A 23,587-nucleotide genomic window follows, 5' to 3' on the forward strand; every position below is an offset into this window, starting at 1 on the left:
ATATGAAAAGAAGTCTTTGTTTATAAATGTGATCCGATTGCGATTTTCTTGTTTATAGTTTGTTGCCTGGTATCAGTTGACACAGGTGCCATGAGACGATATTTTTATCTGCTTCCTGAATATTCAAAAGAAGAGCCAGGAAGCGTTGGCACCCTCTCTTTCTCTCTCTCTCTCGCTCTCTTTCTATTTCTCTCTTTAAATTCCCCAAAGATGGGCCCCCCCTAGTGGATCGGCTGACTAACTACAAAAGCACAAAGAGACTCAATCATCATTTAAAGGCGCCATTTTACTTTTTGACTTCCTTTTAGAACCATGAAGTACTTCTTCTCCTCTTCTTGAGTGCTTGTCCTTGTGCTGTTCAACATCCTGAAATTGTTTCTATAAAAACATTGCTTGCGTGAAAAAAACAAGTGAAACTGTTTTTTTTGTTTTGTTTGTCTCCTACATCAGTTCTGCGCTGTGACAATGCATGACACCAGGGTTGAGGCCTTACCCACTCAATGTACAGACAGAGTAGGACAGATTTGCCCTTCAGCGCTGATCTGAAATCAATGTGTTTTCCCTGCCAAACATTTGAGGGTCCGTGATGTTGATCTTGTGAGAGGGCAATATCTTCCTAAACCTGTACGTAGCTTCCTGTCTCACTTCTGTCCATACAAGATTTGTACAGTAATCAGTGAAAGAGAAGAGAAGTCATAATGTCAATAGCAATTTCGATTACTCACAATTGACTTTAGATTTTAGTGAGGGAGCTTTCTTTACGATAAAAAAATTAAGAGGTGTGTGGTGTTGTTTTAGCCATCGTCTGCAAGTGTTTACATATATTTTGTTTGATTGTTTGTTTTGGGTATGTGTGGCTGACCGTAGCGCTTCATTGCTACTGTGTAGTTTTACTAGCTAACAGATTGGAGGCACCAAATCTGCAGCGTGAGACATAAAATATAGCTATATAAACATATACCTATGAACACTGAACAAAGCTGTTAGTTTCTCAATCTTTGTTGTTCCTGGGTTTTGAAATAGTGATAGAGTGGATCCTATTACATTTGTAGACCTTAAAAGTTGTGCATACACAACTCTAAAGAAGATTCTTATAATGGCTCACCTGCCCTGCTGCCAGCATGCACTGCAGTGGGAGCCTTTCCTTATTTCTGTCTTTCTCTCTTGATCTTTCTGAGGCATTATTGAACCTGAACCACACCAGCTGAAAACAAGGACAGTGCCTTTAGTTTTATATGTCAACAACCCCCTGACTGACCACGAGTCACTAAAACAAGATTCAGCGTCCCTCCCTGCAATTGCTTAAACAAAACTCCGTCTATCTGCCCATGCAAGACACAGTTGTAGATCATATAGAGCCTTCCACAAACAAGTAGCATAGAGTTATTTCAATACCAACGTCAGACGATAATTTTCATAATATAAACAGTATCATTGCAGTTCTAATGAAAGGGCCTACCCTCGATCTAGCAATGTATACTTTGCATCACAGTCCAGCATATCTCCCATCACATGGACATTTCAGTCACAGATCCTCTCGTAAAATTTGTGACAGAGATAATGTTGAAAATACAAACTCATCGGATTTAAAATCTTCTTAGCCATCTACCATCTTAAAAAAAAAAAACAACATCCAATAAAATAGCAAAAAACTAAATTTATTCTAAGAAATGTCTAATTCATTAAAGTCAATATAAGCCATGTCAAATCAAAGATGGCGCAGACTCCTTCCCCACTCATTGACTGGAGCAGTGCTCGGCCTGAAGATGTATAAATGAGATTACGGTTTAATAGCTAGTATTACTGCGGTATAGTTTCCAGCCACTAGTGGCAGCACTGAGCGCTCCATTGGGAAGGAGTCCTGCCCTATATTGACGTAAATAAAGAGACCTTTCTCTGTTGGAATAAATAATGCTTTTTAGCCATGCTGGCAGTGTGACTGTAGGTGTGGCAGCATTGGTCTGACTGTCAGTTGGTTAGGCCTCCATTTTGGTCCAGACTGGAATATCTTAACGCCCATTGGATGGATTGTCATGACATTTGGTCAAGACATTCAGGTCCCCCTCTGGATAACCTGTAATCACTTTGGTGATCCCCCTGACTTTTCATCTAGTTTGCTGTAAACAAATGGTGAACATGGTAAACATTATAGCTATTTCACTGTGAGCATGTGAGTATGCCAATGTTAGCATTTAGCTCACAGCGCTGCTGCATCTAAGTACAGCCTCACAGAGCCGCACAGCTGTGGACTCTCAGTGTTGCTGTTACTTTACAGATACCCTTTGTTGTTTTTTTTCCAACTTTAAAGTCCCAGAAGAGATTTGCAACCGTCCATTGAGTTTAAATTTTCAGTATTCTTCCTATATCAAATTTTGTGTGCGTGTCTGTTACTGAAATGTCCAAATTCGGCGAGATATCCATGCAAGACTGCGACACAAGGTATACAGCCCTGGATGGAGGCTAAACAGGACCCACTAGTTTCACAATGAGTGAACATTGAAAAAAGGCACAAAATATACAAAAAGGCCAAGTAAACAACAGACATATTACAAGTCTGTTCATCGAGATTGCTTTTTTATTAACAAGAGCATCTTATAAACGAATTACACCCCTTTTTCACAAACACACAAACACACGAACACAGATCACACACACACACGCACGCACACACACACACACACACACACACACACACACACACACACACACACACACACACACACACACACACACACACACACACTACTGTAAACATGAAGAAATATTGATTGAAAGTCGTTCTCCTTGAGGAGGTGAATCCGGTTGTGCATCTTGTCTGCTCACAAGAAGCTGCGACGCCAAACAGGCCAAACTCAAGGCCCGTTCTCTGGTGTAGCCAAGACTCCAGATATACATTAACAGGATTATTTGTTAGCTATGCATCTCATAGTGACACAGCTTGCCTTGCCATTGCTTTGACCTAACTGGTTCACATGGGGAGAGAAAGGGTCCTCACTGGCCCTCAGTAGTTTCGATTGGCAGCCGTGACATTGACTGCAGCGATGAGGGGAGACTGTCATTGTGGGTGGTACAGTAGGAAGCATCGTGGGCACAGGCCACACACACACACACACACACACACACACACACACACACACACACACACACACACACACACACACACATAAACACATGCACATATATAAAGTACACGCACACACTCTCTCCCTCCCTTTGTCCTTTGCAGAGTGGTGATTGCCCCTCCTCTCATGCCCCTGTGTTCCCCAGGGAAGGCCAAACCTGCTGTGCCATCAGAAGCTCATCCCCATCTTTTTTCTCCCCCTCCCTCAGCCCTAATCTCATCATATCTCATGCAATCGTCTTCCCTCCTCTCTCCCTTCCTCCCCTCCCGTAGAACTGCCACACCACCAGGATTAGGAATATTACAACTATTCTGTTGATTTCAGGCCTGTGACCTTCCTCAAAAAGTCCTCCCTCTTTCTTCAGAAAGCCTTGTTAATCCTTTTCCTCTTACTTTTCTCTCTGACTATTCAGACGTGATGCTCACTGTCCTGTCAGAAATTCTGCAGAGGAATGAAGCAGGGTGTTTTGTGCCACAGTGAGGTCATTTCAATGGCAATTTTGCTTCCAGTAATTTTATTTGGCCAAGAATATTCCGGGAGATCATATCTCATATTCAGTTTTCTCTTCATGCAGCTATAGAGCATTTAAAACACAAAGAAACACTAATTTGAGATCATACAAAGACGTTTTATTTCCAGCACTGCCAGTTTACTGTCCATGAAAATACAATTGCATCCTGAATTTTTATCCCAGTTCCAAGTCAAAAAGTAAACTGAAATAAATGCAAATTAGTTTTTTTCTTTGTTATGATTTCTCACCAAGTGTGCACCGCCTGACTGTATCTCAATATGTATCCATGAAGATGGCTACTGCCTTCATAAAACCTGAGGGGATTTCAGCATCACATCTTGACAGCAATTAGTGGCACAATCTGTTTCATGCTTGCTGATATAACTAGGCTCTGGACAGATCTCATACTGAAGTGTTACAATGTTCTGTACATCTTAATACTATCCAACTGTGGAAGAGGAGAAATACACACAACTCAGCCTACAAAAGTCGACTGTGCTTTTTAAGCAGATGTTTCAATCAAAAAAAAAAACAAAAAAAACATGATTTTTCACCTTACTGTGGCCTTTCGTGTAACAATCTGGAGTTTTTTTTTGTGTCCATGGCTTCCTATCTGGGGTGTTAAAGAGATATTTATATCTGTGACATTTTGGTAAAAAAAAAAAAAAAAAAAAGAACAAACAGACGACAGAAAGAAATACATCAAACTGCAAAGACAGACGCAAAGAAAAAAATTAGGTTTTAACGATTTATCTTGCTCTATTCCTCAAAATCAAATCCGACGAAAAGAAAACATATCTGTAACATTATTCACCAAAGCCTGTGATGCCTGTTTTAAATGATAGATTCTTGTACAAAAACAATTATAAAATAGCAGAAAAGACCTACAGATACAAACACAAAATGAAGATAAGAAATGCCTTCAAATATTCTGGAGGGGAGGATTTAAAAAAAGTAAAAGAAATGCTTCTTTAAGAAAATGTGTATGTTTTTTATTCGATTTTCTAGTAGTTGCAAACAAAAACTTGGTGTTTTTTCTCTTTGTGTGTTGTGTGTTGTCTTAATATTTGAATGTATTTTACTGCAGTGCGAATTTGCCAAAGATATCATATCACTTGATTTCTCTCCTTGATTTTTTTTTGTTTAGTTTTTTGTTCCTGAATTGTGACCAATTTTGTTCAGAAAACTGGAAATAAATGGTGAATTTGATATTATGCTTATTTTTTATATTTCTATTGTTAATAATATTTTATTTCCTGGGTTTGAGTTTACTGTGAAATATTAAATTGCAGTTTGCTTGATGCATCTCTTCATACTCAGTCTGTGTACCTGTCCATCCGTCCACCTGAGTGACTGTTGTTGGTGAATTATTCCATTTATGTACCTGTAATGTGAAGCTAAGAAGTAATTATTTGTAAATATTTGCCATAATTTTATTGGTCCTTCAGAATAAAAATAATTTTTTGGAAGTTACAGGTTCTGTGTCAATGTTTAGATGCACCTTTACATCAACATGCATACAAACAATACACACACATAATTATTGCCGGTGTAAATGTCACATTCCTCAACACCCCACCTCAGTTTGGACAGTCGGAGACCTCCAAAGCTGGAGGTTGTTTGTGTCTGAGTGTGACCCCACAGCTGCGCTTCCTTTCGTGGGGATGCAAATCTCATCTTGGGGCGTCTGTCTGGAGGCGGTGGAGGGACACAGCTAAACCCCCTCCCTCGCCTCACCTCACCAATCTGAGTGAATGGAGTGTCCCAGTGCTGCAGTCTTGGCTGCTAGCCGAGCCCAGGAGTGGGCAGAGGTGTGTGTGTGTGTTTGTGTGTGGAGGGAAGGAGGAGGAGGTATGGGGAGAGGGGTGATAATAGGACACAAGCCATGACATGGCGACAACACGCCACACACACAGAAAACAGCACATACCCAGCTTGAGACACAGGCCGGGCTGTCCGCAGCTTGGGTGCCTGCCCAGGATACCAGAACGGCACAGTGCACTTTTGTGTGTGCATGTGTGTGTGCGTCTAGGCTCATTTTGGTTCCTTGCCAACAAAAAGTAACCCTGTTAGGTTATGTAAGAATGAATTATATGATATAGGATAAACACTTAAGTAAAAGCTAATCATTACTGATTTATTGCAGCTACCAGGGCTGGATTAAATCACTAGGGGGTCTCAGTGCAAAAATGAGCTGTGGACCCTATTGGGCCCTTTCACAGACTTACACATTTCCCCAAAAGTTTGTAGTTTGTATGGTGCTTTCATGGTGTACATCACCAAGCAAATTTTAATTAATCTAATTGCCAAAAACTAACTGTCAAACAAACAATCTGAAGTGTTCGGGGACACAGACATTAGGTATGATACAAGTTATGAGGATGTAGAGTTAGAATTAGGCATGGATTTTTATGATAAATCATCAATTTTTCACATAGGCTATAAACAGAAACATGGAAAACAACACATTTAAAAAAAATGAAAAAGAAATGAAATGAAAAAGAAAAAAATCAAGAAAAAACAAGATTATACAGGCACAGTTCAGATATAAATAGCCTATATTTCATCTGATTTAGTTTTCTGAAGTGGGATCCCACTGAACGGTCGGTTTACCCCTTAAGTCCAAAATTTTGAGACTGGTTGCCAGGTACTATAAAATAAATTGTTATTTCTCTTCAAAGCACCGTTATAGTGTAAAAAAAGAACAAACAAAAAAAAGGTATACTTGTAGACTAAAGATATTCGCTCAGTCGTTGACCGTCAGTAACAACAGTTGTCTGACAGATGTAGCGCTCATGTATGATCTGTCAGATCAATGTCTGCTTGAAAAATAAAGCTTTGACAGTGCTTAGTTAGTTAGAAAGCAGCGCGACACCCTCTGCCCTCTTTACTCTGCTCCAATTGCTCCAGATTACATAACATGACTACGTAGTGACACGTTCTACCTCTCCTCCTTATCCCTTCCTCTCCCTCCTCCTCTGGCTTCCTATACAAGACCAGAAGACAGACAACAGTGGTACTTATGGAGGCCAAGAAGTCATGCAAATTAACGTCAGTCAGCATCGGTATATTTTGGCCCCCCAGAGCCCCTGTAGAGAGGACATGTGGGGCCAACTGAGTATAATTGGGCCTCAGCTGATTAGTGAAGAGGGGCTCATACAGGAGAGAGAGAGAGGAGGGATAAGAAGAAGAGATGCTGAAGAGATATTAGGAGTGAGAGAGCAGAGCGTGTGAATCAAACAGTAGTAGAAGGAAAAGAGAAACTGACAAAACGTAGAGGAAAAGGATGGAGCATAGAGATTGCTAATACATGTGTTGCATATTCATGGCAGCTGCTGTGTTTGCATCCCCACTCTCTGCCATCTTTGCTCACTATCCACTCTTTACCGTCTCCGAGTGCATTTGTCCTGCATTCACATTATGTGTTTGAGGTGAAGCAACATTACACAAGTTGTGCACCTGACATGTAAACACTGGGTATTAATTATTATTTTGTATTCATTTATTTAAAGCAAAAACAATTTATTAAAACTTGGGATCTTATTTTTGTAGGTTTGACCATCATTCCTATTGGTTCCAATATCACTGTATTCATCAAGTTCATTGCTGAGATCTGGAAAACATGGTGACATTCACCAAAAAATAATTCAGACATGGCAAGAAACACCCCCGCAGTTAGATGATCATACAAGTTTTAACAACTGTATCACCAGACAAGAACATCAGTATTGGATTATTCTTCAAAAGCCCAATATCACATTTTTTAAAATTCCTGCTTTCTACAGTAACTGTATAGTACATTATAGTTAAGGTTAGGGGAAGAATATGGTTATGGTTTGAATTTTAATTGCAGCTCTATGACACAAACTCCCCTCTCCTGCATAAAAGTCAGACATGCTACACACCCATCCCCCACCCCTAACTCCACACCCTTACTATTCGAAAGGCACCTTTACTTTAAGGTGAAGTTAAGGTACTTCTTGCATTGGCCACGAACAATGGCGCTGGACATGAATCGTGTGGTGTGGAATTGCTCAATATGGATGTAGTTCTGGGTTCTACACAAATCCCCAGGTTAGCTAAACTTTCGTGTAAGAGAAAGTGAATGGGAAAATTATCACCCAGACTGTTTTTAAACATTCTCACTTTACAGATCGACCTCCTACACTTTAGCCTCCAATTCTTGCATACAGCATACAGTAATTGCGCATGCACACTGTTTTGTGCAGTGAGGAATTACTGCGACATTTTAGGGCGTGCTCATGCTTGTTTTTACCTTCAAATGAAATGGCTTAGATAATCTGGCTAAACTATTGCCTTCTTTACAACCTGTCTGAGCATCTGACTGCTCATGACTTCATTGTAGCAATGTCACTGTTTTCCAAGGTCTCAACGATTACTTTGGTGGGTACCATGTTTTCTTAACTGATAGAAATGACGGTGAAAATAAGGCCCAACTTATAATAAACCAGAGTTATAATTTAATATGGTGGATTCCTTTTACAAAGTGCTGTTTGAGGTTAAATGTTACGTTTCTCAAACTGGGGGTCAAAATGACCACCCACCACCCAAAGGACCTTGTAATTCAGGGTCAAAATGTCTATCTATCTATGTGTAATGTTAACTGTTTCTCACTTTTTTCTAACCTAAGCTTTTTGTTTGTAAATTACTAGATGACTTGACATCTTAAAGCCCCACCATTGTTTCATTTTAAGGGATCACAAGCCAAAAAGGTTGGGAACCACTGTTGTAAAGAAACCTTACACCTGTCTTTGCCACCTGTGTTTATCATCACTTTTAATCATTTGGTTTTATCACTTTGCAACTCAAGCAAATCTTTTTAAAAACAAATCATTCACAGATCTGAAGATAAGCAAGCCAGTCCTCTGCTGGTCTGAGTGTTGGCTAATAAAACGAAGAGAAACTCTCTGACACTCTGAAAAAATGTGGTTTGACCTTATCACGGAAGATATTTGGACCTCACAGAATGAGCATTTACATGCTTCTCATTGCCCTTTACAGCAATGTCCATGTTCACACACACACACACACACACACACACACACACACACACACACACACACACACACACACAAGTCACAGAGATGCATTAAAGAGTGACAGTGGTAAAGATGAGAGAGGCTTGTACAGAGTGCTTATGTGCTGTGTTTCACTCATTAAGCCCTCCCCCCCCGGACACCAGAAATGACAAGACATGTGAGTTTGATGTAAAGTTTTTTTTCCTCCCTCAGCCCGTCACTCACAATCGCTCTCCCACACAGATACTACTTGTAACAAATGTCAGACACGAGTGTGTGCGTGTGTGTAGGTCGGACCACTGACAGGCATGGAAGCAGCTTGTTGAACTAATAGCCTAACTAATGTGTCTACATTCCCTCCCCCCCTCCTTACCTCCCTCACCCACCTCTTCCCTCTGCAAAACTGACATCTATAAACTGAGCAGAGAGACGAGGGAGGGAGAAAAAGGGAGAAAGGAGGGAAAAAAGAGCAGAGGAGTGGGTTGACAAGCGGCAGACCCTCTCGCCCTCCCGCCTGACTCCGTCTATCTCCCCCTCGCTCCCTGAGGATTTGTCTCTGAGGATGGTGTTATGATGAATAGGCCTGTCTAAGCTAACCTAGTGGAGACCAATTAGAGAGAGAGAGAGAGAGAAAGAGAAAGAGAGAGAGAGAAGAAAGATAGAAACAGAAAAACGATGAAAGTAACTGAAGCAAAGGGAGAGAACGAGACAGGGAAAAGAGGAGATAGAGAGGAAGGGGGGATAGGTTAAAAAGGATGTATCTGGATTGGGGTAAAGTGGGTAGTTTAAGACAATGCATGTTGGGAGTACTGTTGTCTATGTGTGTGTGTGTGTGTGTGTGTGTGTGTGTGTGTGTGGGTGTGTGTCTACGAGCTGTCAGTGCTGAGGGAGAGGCAGTGTGAGAGGGGCCGGCCTCTTAAGTCTTAACCTCGTCTGGTGCTGCAGGAGAGGCTTTGACAGCAGAGACGCACAAACAGGACTGACCCTCGCAAAAACACTCCCTCCTCCTCCTCCTCCAGAGAAACCTTTCACTGCTGCGCTCCTTGTTCCACATGGTCCTCCTACCTCCCTCTTGCTGATTATTGTGTTAGTTCTTAATGCTTTAGCAGCCTAGCCCTTTTTCCACCCCAAGTTGAGCAAACACATTAGGTTTCAGTGACATTACATATCTATAAAAGTACTAGTGTTTGCTGATATAGGCATCCATGATGGGTCTTACTGTGGTGTTTTTGAACCGCACTTCCCAAAGATCCCCCAACTCAAAGAGTGTTGGCAGTTTTGCACTTTTTTTTTACTTTTTCTCGACATTTGCTGTTGTTTACATTTGCTGTGTCTGAAATCACTCCCAGTTTGGTACCTGGTGCACCACATTTACTTTTTGACATAAACTCCCACAATGGAACAAAAATAGTACGACTACTTTTTGCTAAAAAGCCTACAATGCAATGCTTTGCCTTGAATAAATGTGAAAATTACAGTTTTATGACACTACACCTGCCAGTGATGGCACAAAGTGACAATGACCCCGAAGTGTCTGAAAGTAGTGTAGAGTACACTACTGTGAGCACTGTAAGTGTTTATTGTATGGGAATAGTGAATGAGTGTGTGATTGTTTTTTACAATGTCTAGGTTCTAGTGGGTAAAGCCTCCTGCTAGTCAGAAACCCATGTTATGAAGCTCTGGCAGCAACAGGTTTGTCAGCATGCTAGTTAGCAGTAGCAGCAACTGCAAAAGCTAGCTGCACAGACTAACGACACAGAAAATGAAAATGAAAATAACTAAAAGAAAAAAAAAAAAAGAAAAAAAAGATGTCCAGTGCTGCCCTTAGCAGTTTGATTTACAGGTGATCTCTGGGAAATGCAGTCCCTAAACACCACAGCGACTTTCATAACAAGTGCTACAAACTTAGCAACAAAAAAATCTTAATTAAACTAGTGCAGTAGTTAAGTTCATTGGAGCATTTACAGGGCCACACACGATATAGTTTGGTAAAAAAAATGCTGAAAATCAATTAAATAATATATTAGTATAATATGATATTTGAGTACGTGAGGTAATCACTCCGTCATCACCCACTAAGCTTATATTGGCTAGCAAATAGGCAAAAACACAGAGTTTGAACATTTGTGGAAGGGTTTTCCTTAAAATATAAGGTTTAACGTAAGTGTCAGAATATCCAAATGTCGATATAAATGTCTGGAGGATATCTAGAGGGAAAACCACTTTTTCTAGACTTTTCTTCAACTTCCTGGCTTTTAAAATGGTGTTTACATCAACTTTCAAGTCCTTTCCTTACCAAAAGGAAAGTTGTATTTTCCTCAAAGCTCAAACATATCGGGCTTGGCACTTAATAATACGGAAATGCCTGAAAATCAAGTAAACACTGCTGTCTCATGTCGTCTCATATCCATTGTTCAAGTCATTGAACGCAAATTTAATGGAAAGTACACTATGCCGTTAGATACATTAGTTTTAATCCTCGCATGACCATCTGTACAATCATACAACAGTCTTAAGTTGTCTGATAACAGGAATGTTTGCAAGTCCTATACATGGGAAGCTTTGCCATCTCTACCCTGCATCCCGGATGACGTGAACACTGCACTATACTGCAAAACCTTGGCTCCACAAGTAGCTCCTTTCTTGCCTGGGATCAAATCCCACTAACGCTTCCTCGCCTTTGTCTGCCAAGCTAATTTTCCTCCTTCGAACAAACATTTGATAAATGGCCTCCTCATTCTCCGCTTTCAAAATAGGAAAACTCTCCCCGTTCTCCTCTTCTCCTTCCTACAGACGATCTCTGACGTCTTTTCCCATCTCTGAGACAATTACAAACATCCCAATTCCCATTTATCACCGACAATTAAACGGCATGGATGCAGGCTACTTCATAAGCGGAGATGGGAGGCTGAGGAGAGCGGGAGGAGACAAATGCGAGGGGAATGAAGTAGAGTCAACAGTGAGAAATAGAGAGGCAGGCTGACAGCACAATTAAGGTTTTTAATTCTCTGCTTGAGTGGGCCGGTCCAGTCTTTATGCTAATTAGGATGCCACGGCCTTATAATAAATCTCTATGATCCAGCCTCATTTCCACTCTGTCTCTTTGTCTGTCTCTTTAACACACGCACTTTACACACACCAGCATAGAAAGTTCACCCATTACTTTTTATGGCTACACCACTCGGCTGGAGTATCTATAGTTTTGATAAAATAGTTTTTTTCTTGCAATTTTAAATGCTTCCCTGAGATCTGAGAGCCACAGTGTGTCAGCACATACTGTTTACCGGTTGGCCGAGCAATTGCTGCCTTGGCGCAATGCCTGTACCACATATAGTTTCTCTCCCTGTTAACTTCCTTTATTAGTGTTTTTCAGGAATGTGGTTTGCATGGCTCGCACTATTGGACTGCACTGTATAAACACACACACATTTGAAGGCACTGACGCAATGAATGCGGAAGATTTTCTCTTATTCCTCTCTTTTTCTCTCGTCCACTCATCTCCATTTGACAGACATGTCTAATGATAACATCTGCAGATGGGAAAAAAACAGCACAACAATCCGCAGATAATTGGGGCCCACATTTAAAGACAAGAGGAGAGAAAATGAGAGAGAAAATGAGAGAGAGAGATAAGTGGACAACTGCAGGCTGTTCGTAAAAGAAGCAACTAGCAGATATATTTTCAACCTCATTTAGGTCACAAGGATGCACACTAATCTCTGCTTTTCTTATCCCAAAGCCAATTTAAACACAGAATAAAAATCAACTACAGTTGTACGTTCATTAGATAAATGAAGGTAAAAGCATGTCCAAACAAACTGAGTTGAAATTTTACTCAAAGAAACACACATCACATAATTTTACAGGGCAACTCACTCTAGCTGCGCAACTGTACGACCAAACATCCTTGGTCTGGTTTTGGCGCAACGCCTCTCCAGCTTCTTCTGCTGGTACAATACCCTCTCATTAGCAGTGTCACTGTCAGCCATTTTGTGCTGCGTGAGGGTCAAAATGGCCACCGCCCCAACCACCAGTGCCAGGTGAAGCAGGTACAGGGCTGCATGGAGACAAGTCAGCAGCAGTGAGGTGCACACAGTGGCAACGCACCAAGGCCAGGCCAGAAGCAGCAGGAGGGAGTGATGGAGGGAGGTGAGGACGAGAGCCGGGACGGACAGGACGAGTCTGAGCAGCGTGGAGGCCAGCCAGGAGTACAGAGACAGAGGAGACAAGAGGAGAGACACTGCTGTCTCACTCATGGATACAGCCTAAAAAAGCAAACGCAAAGTGGACACGTGACATCGTAATGTTGATCAAAAGGAATTGGTATTGACAGCAGTGGTTCCCAACTTTTTTTTACTCTAATCTCTAAGATGTTGACACGAAACTGACACATTATCACGTTTTGAGACGATATATCGAAGATGTTGGCAAACAGTTGAGTATTTACACATTCTGCAGATATGCAGAGCAACATCATCATTAATTTCGATTAGTGTTTTAGGACACCTGGTAAATCTGAGCCCAATATTCACTCTCTTAGTTCCGTTTCTTCCGTTTTCAGCTCCAGTAGTATACAGCTGCATGCTGCCGCCAAAAACAATGCTGTGAGAGTGAACTCGAACAGTTAATGGTGGGCCAGAAAAACCAAAACAATGAGCTGAAAGATGTTGAACCGCTCCATAGAGCTGGGGACAACTGTAGAGTCACATGATAATTATTTTGTCAGTATGAGTGACATCTTTTACATACAAGCAAAACATTTTTAATATATAAAAAAATAGCGCTTTAAAATGATTTACATTGCTTTAAAATCTTTGTCTTCTCAGATTATTTAATTTTAAGGATTTTTTTAGGCCTGAAGAGGTAAAAATATTCAGTATTTCACAGGAAAAAAGAAATTTGGAGAAACAAAAAAAAGAACAAACAAAAAACATACAGGTAATTGTGTGTAACAATAATCTTTTCAGATTTATAGTGGGTCCCCTCGGGGGTCCCGACCCACAGGTTGGGAACCACTGTACTGTATGTGGACGTAATTAGTTTCTCCATCTATTTTCATCAACTTACCCCACAAGGATTTCCATGCAAAGTGTCACTAGATGTCTGTTCCTTGTGATGCCCTGAAAAACGAGCAATGTGAAGATATGCAGACAGAGGCACAAAAAAGAAATGGATGTGTCATGCAACTGCCTCACAAAAAACAGCAAGCAAAACTGTTGGACCGTATCAGTGTAATAGCACTTCTCAAGAAACATAAACTCACATAGGAAAAGTAGAATGAGAGCGATTGCCAGCAGAAGCCTCATTTCTCCTACGCGCCTCTTCCCTCACCACACTGAAGACAACCCACAAAACAAGGGAACACAAATCTGCTCTAATCTGTTCTACCATTCGCACATGACTGTAGGGCAGGGCCAGTACATTTTATTAACTTGATGATAGCAGTTTATCAAAGAATCACATCTCCACTCACCCAACACTGCTACCAAACTGGATGTACAGCTCACTCCTGCTCCTGTTAAAGTCCCACCTTTGATTCCAACTGCCTAATATTCTGTTAGGTTTCAAGTTTTAATTAATTAATCCTTAACAGGACATTGTGCAAGACATGCTCTCTAGCTCTAGTGTTCAAACAGGCATGAACTGAACTACACAATTTGAGATTAGGGATTGCAGTGCCCCCTGTTTGAATGGAGGAACAACGACAGCAAACATTTCAGATTCCTTATGATTCACAGATCATTACAGATTTTTTGGATGTTTCCCGAAAGGTGAAGACGTTGAATAACTGACCTGCTCAGTTAGGTTTGCATTCATCACGCGGTCAGAGTGAATTAAACAAAATATGGCAACAACGTTATGAAACAGAACCAGAATATTTCTTTTAAAAAAGTCACAGGAAAGCATGTAAGATGGCTCTGTTGAACCATTAGGAGAGGGGGAAATGGGGAATGGCCAGAAAAGAGGGGAAAGACTCTTTCTTATATGTGAGGCTGGTGACAGTTGGGTTTTAGTCCAGCTGTTGTCCACACTTACACACATACACAAACATAGCTCCGATCCTCCAACCCCGGCCCAGCAGGAGCCAATATACCACCACTGGAATAATACAGAGGACATGGGCTTAGATGGATTTTTTTCTTTTACCCCTCCAACTCCAACCTTCACCTCTGTCTTAAATTATTCTCCCACCCCCCACCCTCTCTCAGAATCCATTAAGGTTAAACCTGCCTTATCACCATCTCAACCCACCATTACCCTTCCCCTCCCTGCTGGGACGCCAAGGAGAACCTGCCACAAATAAATGGCCATCAGCTGCAACATTGTCATGACTAAGTGGCATCTTGTCTTGGAATAGGGAGAGAAGAGGAGAGGAGAACCCCGAGACTCTTCTCCTTTATTCTATTCAGATGTTGCAGGCAATGATCATCATTATTCAGTCATTCAGTCAGTCATAACAATCACGCTCCTACAGCCGTTTCTCTCATAACAATGATCGTCCACCATTTTGAGCAACAAAGCTAATCCATTATCTTTCGTTGTAGTTACACATTTATTTCAGAACACAGTACATCCAAATTCCTGTAGTTCAATGACCTTACATTCTAATTTTCAAGGGTAAAAAAGCAATATTCCTGTTATGTGCACTGCTATTGCATGAAAATGCTGAAAACTAACCGTTGTTGATGTTTATATTAGTTTCTATTATCAAAACACTGAGTCTAAGCAATGTGTGAACGCAGAATGTGAGCTTGGAGTCTCAAACTCTAAGTGTTTGAAGTGAGAAACGCTGCAGACATTTTAGACACCTTTCACCTCTCATTTTATTGATGGTTAATGCTTAGAAACGCTGTCACTAAGCAAACTATCACCATCAATCTCCGTACCAGAGAGGAGTGAAGAAGAGAAGATGAACATAAGGAAGATGACATAGTGTAAAACACACGACTGCTCCATCAAACTACCGAATGAATAAAAAAATAAAAATAAATAAAAAAAACCCCCCAAAAACCTTTTTAAGTCCCTAATTCCACCTCGATCATCTGTCTCCATAAACAAAGGCATGTTAGCACTTAGCAGGAATCATTTATTTTGCTCCTTTTACATTGTCAGCAAAAATCTTACAGACACAATGTGACAGTGAAAAGAAAAACAAGCACCAATGAGAAATAAAAGCCGACACTTCATATAACCATGTAAAACATGTAAGCACATATACATAAAAACCAAACAATGACAGTAAATTAGTAATGTTCTGCTAATTTATGTGATTAAATAAAGTTTGGAACCTACAGGGGAGAATAACAACATCAGGACATAAATATTGTAATAAGCAGCCAGAAGGTATACTGTAAATACATTTCATACACACACACACACACACACACACATTCATCTCAAGAGGATTGACACAGATCATATTTAGCTCAATAATTATGAAAAAGGGACGTAAAACAACAAAATTCTACATAAAACAAGATATAGTGTAAATGATCCTGACATGCAGTGCTCATAAATCCAATGTAACATGTACTCTGGGGATTGCAGGCTGGCCTACGGAGAATTTTAAATATTCATAAAGAATAATGAAGGACTCATCATTCATGCTGAGAATCTGTACATCAGAAAGAGGCTTCATGTCGCTGACACTAAACAGCCAGTGTCCATCGGCTTGTACAGGAAGTGATATTGTCAGAAAAGTCCATTATTTAAATACTGGATGTGGAGAGGATGTCCTCCACCAGGTGCTTGTAGACCCAAGCGTCTCCCTTCAGCCTCTGGCGGCGGACCCCGACGACCTCTGGCCTCTGCAGCAGGCACACCTCCAGCTCAAATGCCATTGTCACCTTCCCAAAGTCCCCCCAGGTCTGACATTTTAGGGTATAACTGAATGCAGAGCGGATGGAGAAAAAAAATAAATAAAACAAAACAAAATACAGTAACATTAGGATTTGATCGAAGACTGACCTGTCTTGTCAGAGGGGAAAAATAAGACTTCATTTATTAAAGGTTTGTGCTCTTACCCTTTCTGTGTAAAGTCGACATTTTTCTCTGGCAGGATGGAGAGGATCTGGTTAAGCACCTGGTCTGGGTTTGTCTGACTAGTTAAAGTCACATTGTATTGTGCCTACAGGAAGACAGACACTGATCAGAAATGCTGCCTAGAAATGCTAACACTATTAGAATATTTGACAATTAATTAATCGTTTAAGTCATTTACCGAGCAACAATACTACACATTCTCTGGTTCCAGTTTGTCAAATGCGAAGATTTTAGCTTTTCTCTGTTTTCTATTATTGTAAATTAAATATCTTGGAGTTTTTAAATGTTGGTCAGACAACTTAAAGATATAATGTTGTCACTGGCATTTTGAAACCATTTTCTGACATTTTTCAGACTAAATAATTCATCAACTAATCAATCAATCGATGAAGAATATAGTTATTTGTAGAACTATACGTGTGTGTGACAGAACAGGTGATGAGGTCTGTGACTTAAGCATGTACCTTGATCTTGCGTGGGCCGTCACGCAGGGCTCGTCTCTTGCTGGGAGTGAGCATGGTGATCACCTTATCCAGGCCTCTCTCCAGAGAACCAAACACCTTCCCTCCTCTCTTCTTCTTCCCACTGTCTCCTGTAGCAGCCATGTCCAAAGACCGAGACCTGCAGAGCAAACGGGGTCTCGCATTTAATCACTCAAGCTTGGCATTTGATTCAAGTTGCCCCCACCTGTCCCTCCCAGTGGCTCACATGTTCTTTCAAGACCTTTGGAAATAAAAACTGTAATTTCTCATCCTCGTGCTCTGTAGCATTTCTATCTGAGTCTTTTAAACATTCTGATGATTCCCCGATGATTCAAACTGACTTATAATGAGTGAGTAAGACTGTTGATGGACATGCATTGCATTTTTAGAATCACTCTTGTGGATCAGTCTCTACAAGCTCATTGGCCACTCGAAAATCTCCAGTAACCTTAGATGTGAACTTCAGTCTCCCCTCAATTTGCCCTGTTCAGTTACTCATGAACCCCCTTCCCTTACTTTTGACTTTCTTTCTTTCACCTCAGAGCCCTTCCCATCCTGTGGGCCACTCACCTTCTCTCAGGACTGAAGGTCAGTATTTCAATGTTTGCAGGCTCCCTGTTCTCTGCTGTTCTCTTCTTGTTGTCGTCTTTAGAGGCACTGCCTCCACCTACAAGAAAAACGGGAATATAAATCATTTTTACAACCTCAGAGCCTCTTAAGAGGAATAAAAAGGGAAACTGCGTGGGATGTGATTAAATGTACAGAATTATGGGTAGAGCCCTTTGCTCTTATGCGTGGTGTAGCTGCCTTTCACATTGGAGTTGTGAACAAAAAGGTTTTGGTGTACACAAAGAAAAGTAGTCTGACACACAGACACACACATATATAAACATATGCATACAGAGAGCTAGGCTTTGGTGGCAAGAGAACACATGTCACTACAGCCCACGTGGGACGGTGAGCAGAGGAAAGAGACAGCTACACCTGTCACAGCACACGCCTAGGGACAGACACACACAGACCAAGGTGCACATGTGTGTGGACAAGTATGTCAGAGGCAGCATGTCTGCACTGTAGCTTAGAGAACAGGCGGCTGTAAAGAGAGCAGGACCGAGCCAGGAGGGTGTAACACCAACTAGGTCAGCGGAGGTGTGTTACCTGGCTTGTTGCCGAGTTTGTATTAAAAAACTAATGAGGCTGGACATCTGAGCAGAGAATTCACTTTGACAAATAATTAAGACTTTAATGATTCTCCATTCATATTGGTGTCCTTCATTTACAGATAAGTAAACAGAATTAGCTTTACTGATAATAACCTCACCTTTGAGTTGACAGTGACAAGTGTGTAGGTGTGTGAGTAAATGTATGTGTGTGTGTGTGTGTGTCCATTTTCAGTGGCATAATGACAGCTAAATCATAGAAATATGAGTGGCTTTGGGATAAAAACAGGCCCAATAAATGAGTTTATTACCAGAAAACAATTTATTTGCAAATGCGTGGCATTTGGATGTGGTACTTGTGATTATGAGAGCTGCATGAGACAGAGAGAGGGACAGATAAATGAAAAAGAGCAATGTGGAGAGGGGCAATTGGCTAATGCAAATAATCTAATAGAGATTGTACTTCAAGCCTCTTTTTGTTTGGAACAGAAACAATTACATTACACAAATAAACTGTATGATGAACTGAAACAACAGCCATTTGTTGAGTAACCAAGAGATTCTTCTTACCTTTAGGCGTAACTGCATTGGTTTTGTTGCTATTGACGTTTTGATTGGGTGTGGTCAACACATTCTTGTTGGGGCGTGCATTCTTTTTAATGGACACTGGAGTTCGAGGAGGAGGCAACGCAAAAATTTCAACATCTTTCTCCTGAACTGCAATATTCTCCTTGTTCTCGATGGTTTGTTCTTTGTCTCTGTGCCTCCTGTCCTGGCGGTGCTGTGTAGTCGCTCGCCCCCTCTCTTGAGTCGGGCTATGAGCACATCTTTTCTCTACTGATGGAGATGCCAGTCTCTTTAGGAGAAAGGATGAAATGTGGTATGAGTACATTTCTCTGTAAGAGTCATAGACCTTCTCCCTCACTGCTAAAACCCTACACAGAAGGATTTTTTAAAGGGTTATGTGCTCCTTTTTCTGAACCTTCTCTAATAAGGACACAAAACACTGCAAAAATATATATTCATTCTAACTTTCACATACCGCATCTTTGTTGTTTGCAATTCCACCTGGCTGACCTCTGATCCTCTGGGGTGTATGTTGTGTAATTGAAACCCATGGACAATCATCAATGTAGTCTGAGCAAAAGTCCAAAAAACCCACAATCACAGCGTCTTCATCCTCGCTAAAATGAAGGGCTTCCCCAGTCTGAATGGGAGAGAGAAAATTAGAAATGGAAAAAAAGCAACAGGACAGCAAGATCCACAACAACACTTGTTACTGGGAAACAGAAGGTATCAGTGGCCCAGGGAGCATTGTGGGATTTGTGGTCCTGTATGGACAGTTGCAGACCTGTAGTCCTCGGTGCAGAGGAGAGCAGGAGTCCTCGTAAACAGTTGGTTCAGGCCGCAGGCGGACAGGCTTTCCCCTTTGTTTCTTTGACAGCAGCAGCAGGTATGTGGCTGTGGTCTGGTCATACCGCCACTGTGGGAGTTAAGATGTATTAGACTGTATATCTAATATCCAATTGTTGTAATTTCACCATCAAAAACACAACAAAATCAACTGATGAGTAACTCAACGCATACAAAGTGGCACACACCTCCTTCACCAGCGCTGTGGTGCTCTCTCGCGATCGCTTCATGTTGACTGCCATCTCAGTGATACAGTCCTCATCTATGTGGCCAAGCTACAAAAGAGACCCAGACTGATGAAAGAAGATCCAAGACCCAGACACTTCTTTTGTATGTGTGAGCACTAAAACAACAATCCAAACAAATAATGTTAATAATGAGGATTATGGTGCTGTATCGAGGAAGGTACTTGTGTGGTCACTGGAGCAAATTGTTGCGACATAGTCGCAGTTAAAAGCTACTGAACTGGTTGTAGTTGTGCAGTTCTGTTTATGTGTTCATGTATGCTTTTATAACACAGCTTGTAGGCAAGTGTTTTTGCGAGTGTACCGGCTGCCTGCTGTTCCACTCCACAGGGCTGTTGTAGTCTTTCATCACCCAGGGATGGTCCAGCAGCTGTCGAACACTGAGACGCCGCTTGGGGTCCACCTACAGGACACACACAGAAACTACAACTCAATATGCAACAGACAACACACTCCACAGTCTACCATATGTCTAAACATATTGTACATGTTGTGCAAAAAAAGATATCAATCATATTCCAATTAAATGGAATTTTTTTAACCCTTTTTTTTTTTTTAGTTTAAATTATTTTCCCCCAATTCTGTTACTTTTAATTCATGTCACAGATATGCAACTGAGTTTTACTGTGGTTCAACCAGAACCAGAGTAATAACTCCATTTAAACTGAGGAGACCAAGAGACTGGGTGGACAACACATAAAAACAGATAAAAGAGGAAACTGAATGACTGAATATGTACCTGCATCATCTGGTTGAGGAGGAGGACACTACCTGGAGAAAGCCAGCGGGGGTTGTCATATTTACCTCTCTGAAGATATAAAAGAGACGCATGAAACAGAAATACACTACAAACAAACATAAAGGTTTCCTCAGTTTATGGATTTGTTTAATGGGTAATATTTCAACACTTAATATGACTTTAAGGGCACACAACAACTGCAGGGAATGGCCTCAAGATACAGTATTTAGCAGCAATTCAGAAAAACCTTAAATTTTACATATTTATACAGGGAAGGAAAAATGTCGTTAGCGTGGCAGCTCTCTTACTGTAATCTTCCTGTAGAGGACCATGCAGTTGTCGTCATCGAAAGGCAGGTATCCACAGAGCAGAGCGAACAGCAGCACCCCCATACTCCACACATCAGCCTGGAGGTTACACACAGCAATATTCTCCTTCAAGTGTTACAGCCAGGATTTCACAGCTCAGTTGCACTGAGTCATGCACCAGCAAATATGATCAGGACACCATGAAAAAGCAGAATTGTGGAACAGGCAAGTAATCATCAACCTTAGTGAAAAAGAAATTAAGTTTTGAGGGTTTAAATAAGGACAAATCTTGAAATTGCAACCAAATGGTTGTAAAAGTTGTAAACAGCATACAGCATACATCTCTCACCTCTGAACCAATATATGCTTTTCCCTGAATGAGTTCAGGAGCAGCGTACGCGGGGCTCCCGCAACAAGTCATCAGCTCATAACCCAGACCTCCCTATGAAAGAGACAACCACAAGATAGCATGTGCACTGTGTGTTTGTATTCAGTAATCACTATGTACAGTACGTAAACACTTTTCTTTAGGTATCAGCTTCTCTCTGTTATACCCTGTACATCACGGACATTATTTTTCAGGAAACAGAGAAACAATCTAGACTGTGAGAGAAACGATACATTGTTTCCCAATGTAAAATCTATCTGTGTGACTGACCCATTAGATTTGCCTCCATCCAAAAAGGTGGAGGCAAATCTTCTTCCATTCCTTTCACATTACCTGGGCAAATAACTTACTGGCTAAATATTTTTGATACACAGAGTCGGACAGGGAGTGTGATGTTGTACCTTAGGTTTGGCACAGAGGCCAAAGTCTATGAGCTTCAAGTTGTGGTCTTCATCAATCAACAAGTTTTCCTAAAGTTCAGAGAGACAAAAATTAAATCCATATAAAACCACAGAGAAGCAGACACATTCAGTCAGTGTTTTTTTTTTTTTTACCGGTTTTAAATCTCTGTGTGCATATCCCTGACTGTGGACGTAGGCCAACGCAGACACAATCTGTCTGAAAAACACCCTAGTCTCCTCCTCTGACAGACGGTCCTTTGCTATGATGTAATCAAACAACTCCCCACCTGGACAGTACTGAGAGAAGAAGGAAAGGTCAGAGGGTAGCAGAGGAACAAAATGAATGAATATGACGTTATCACATCCACATTCAAACAAACTCTCTATATGTATGTGTGCTTACTTCCAGCACCATGAAGATCTGGGTGGAGGTCTCTACGACCTGGTAAAGACGACAGACGTGCTGATGACTCAGGTTCTTCATGGCCTCAATCTCCACCTTCACCCGGGGCAGGTCATCCTGGGGAGAGAGATGACAAACTGTTTTTTTCCTCGTGAATACAAGTAGCTATTATGGTTTACTTGTTCATTTACAGATGTTTATGTCTGGTATGTTCTGCCTTCTTCTACTGTGTGAAAATGAAATTGCTCTGTATTTTTTGTACTATTGTTTTTGCAGACCTCAGGAAGACAAGCTACCTTCCAAACTCTGTGGTAGAAAAGGAAGATTGAAATAAAGGATAAAAAACTAAATAAATGTTAAAAAAAAATCATTAGTGATGAAAGAAACTAAATAAGTCTCAAATTATGGGCGAGTTGTTCAACAGAAATTAAATTGAGGACAACTTTGAAATGTCATTAATTGTTAAAGACAATCACTGCAATCTAGACTTGACTGACTAAACTGGTTGTTGATAATGAAAACAAGCGCTGCTGCTGCTTCGATATCAAGATTTTTCTGATTTGCTCGTAGCCTGGGGGACGAAATGATCTCTTTCTGACTCACCCCTAAATCTTTCTTATTCATGATTTTAATGGCAACCTTCTCTCCGGTCAGGATGTGTCGACCCAGCTTGACTTTAGCAAAGCCCCCTGAAAAAAGAAACAAGGCTCACAACTCGCACCGGAGGGGACATGGCACTCACAAAGCTGGAAATGAATCATTAATATGGACGATACCTGAGCCGATGGTCTCGTAAACCTCATAGTATCTGTAGAGCTCGTCGGCCCCGCGGTGCTCCGTCCGTTCCACAGGCATCCTCCCTGAGTCAGAGCGACGACGATTAAACCCCCCTGCGGCCAGAGAAGAAGGTTTTTAGCGGAGGTGTTGGCACTCAACTCGCTGAAACACTCGGCTAAACTTGAAAAACTCTCCTTGTGTTCGACACGCAGCACTAGCTAGTGCTCTGCCTGTCCAACATTTTCCGGCTAGCCAGCTCAACTAATGCCGAACTGTTGCCACCGAAAGTCTTTTAATGCCACGAGATGTAACAAAGGTACCTTAAGTAAAAGCGATGTTACTACGAGCTAACTGACCGGCGTTACCTGAATTTGTTCGAATACGGGGAAGAAAGAAGGTAAAGTCAATTAACAACCATACGGAGAAACCCTCTGACAGAGATGTTTTGTTACAGAAGTTTGAATTTCGTACGTCGGCGTTGACTTCATTTCCTGTTTCCGTTTGGTGCTTCGTCCTCACCCTTGTGGCGAGTAGTAGTTACTGCAGCCATTAAAAC

The 23,587-nt window shown here is 41.2% G+C and overlaps 1 protein-coding gene across 3 annotated transcripts in view; it reads right to left on the reverse strand.

The window, feature by feature from the left end:
* The window catches only part of melk (maternal embryonic leucine zipper kinase), a 35,482-nt gene extending 11,895 nt beyond the window's left edge, over nt 1–23,587 (reverse strand). Inside the window, exons 1-18 of one of the 3 annotated variants that reach the window (XR_005708907.1) lie at nt 23,397–23,507; nt 23,031–23,144; nt 22,858–22,943; nt 22,255–22,371; nt 22,005–22,148; nt 21,852–21,920; nt 21,412–21,504; nt 21,063–21,161; nt 20,755–20,823; nt 20,320–20,418; nt 19,959–20,045; nt 19,709–19,840; nt 19,400–19,564; nt 18,928–19,213; nt 17,768–17,864; nt 17,180–17,336; nt 16,697–16,800; nt 16,041–16,559 (exon numbers count right to left, since the gene is read on the reverse strand). Coding sequence is in view for 2 of the 3 variants with exons in the window: in XM_040145402.1 (XP_040001336.1) it covers nt 16,382–16,559; nt 16,697–16,800; nt 17,180–17,336; nt 17,768–17,864; nt 18,928–19,213; nt 19,400–19,564; nt 19,709–19,840; nt 19,959–20,045; nt 20,320–20,418; nt 20,755–20,823; nt 21,063–21,161; nt 21,412–21,504; nt 21,852–21,920; nt 22,005–22,148; nt 22,255–22,371; nt 22,858–22,943; nt 23,031–23,109 (2,061 nt within the window). In the remaining variant the exon portion in view is untranslated. Of the gene's footprint in view, nt 1–15,738; nt 16,560–16,696; nt 16,801–17,179; nt 17,337–17,767; nt 17,865–18,927; nt 19,214–19,399; nt 19,565–19,708; nt 19,841–19,958; nt 20,046–20,319; nt 20,419–20,754; nt 20,824–21,062; nt 21,162–21,411; nt 21,505–21,851; nt 21,921–22,004; nt 22,149–22,254; nt 22,372–22,857; nt 22,944–23,030; nt 23,145–23,396 lie in introns of those variants that run through there. The other 2 variants (XM_040145402.1, XM_040145401.1) reach the window with 2 other exon arrangements.

Source organism: Xiphias gladius, chromosome 15 (assembly GCF_016859285.1).
Source record: "Xiphias gladius isolate SHS-SW01 ecotype Sanya breed wild chromosome 15, ASM1685928v1, whole genome shotgun sequence".
Classification (NCBI taxonomy): domain Eukaryota; kingdom Metazoa; phylum Chordata; class Actinopteri; order Istiophoriformes; family Xiphiidae; genus Xiphias; species Xiphias gladius.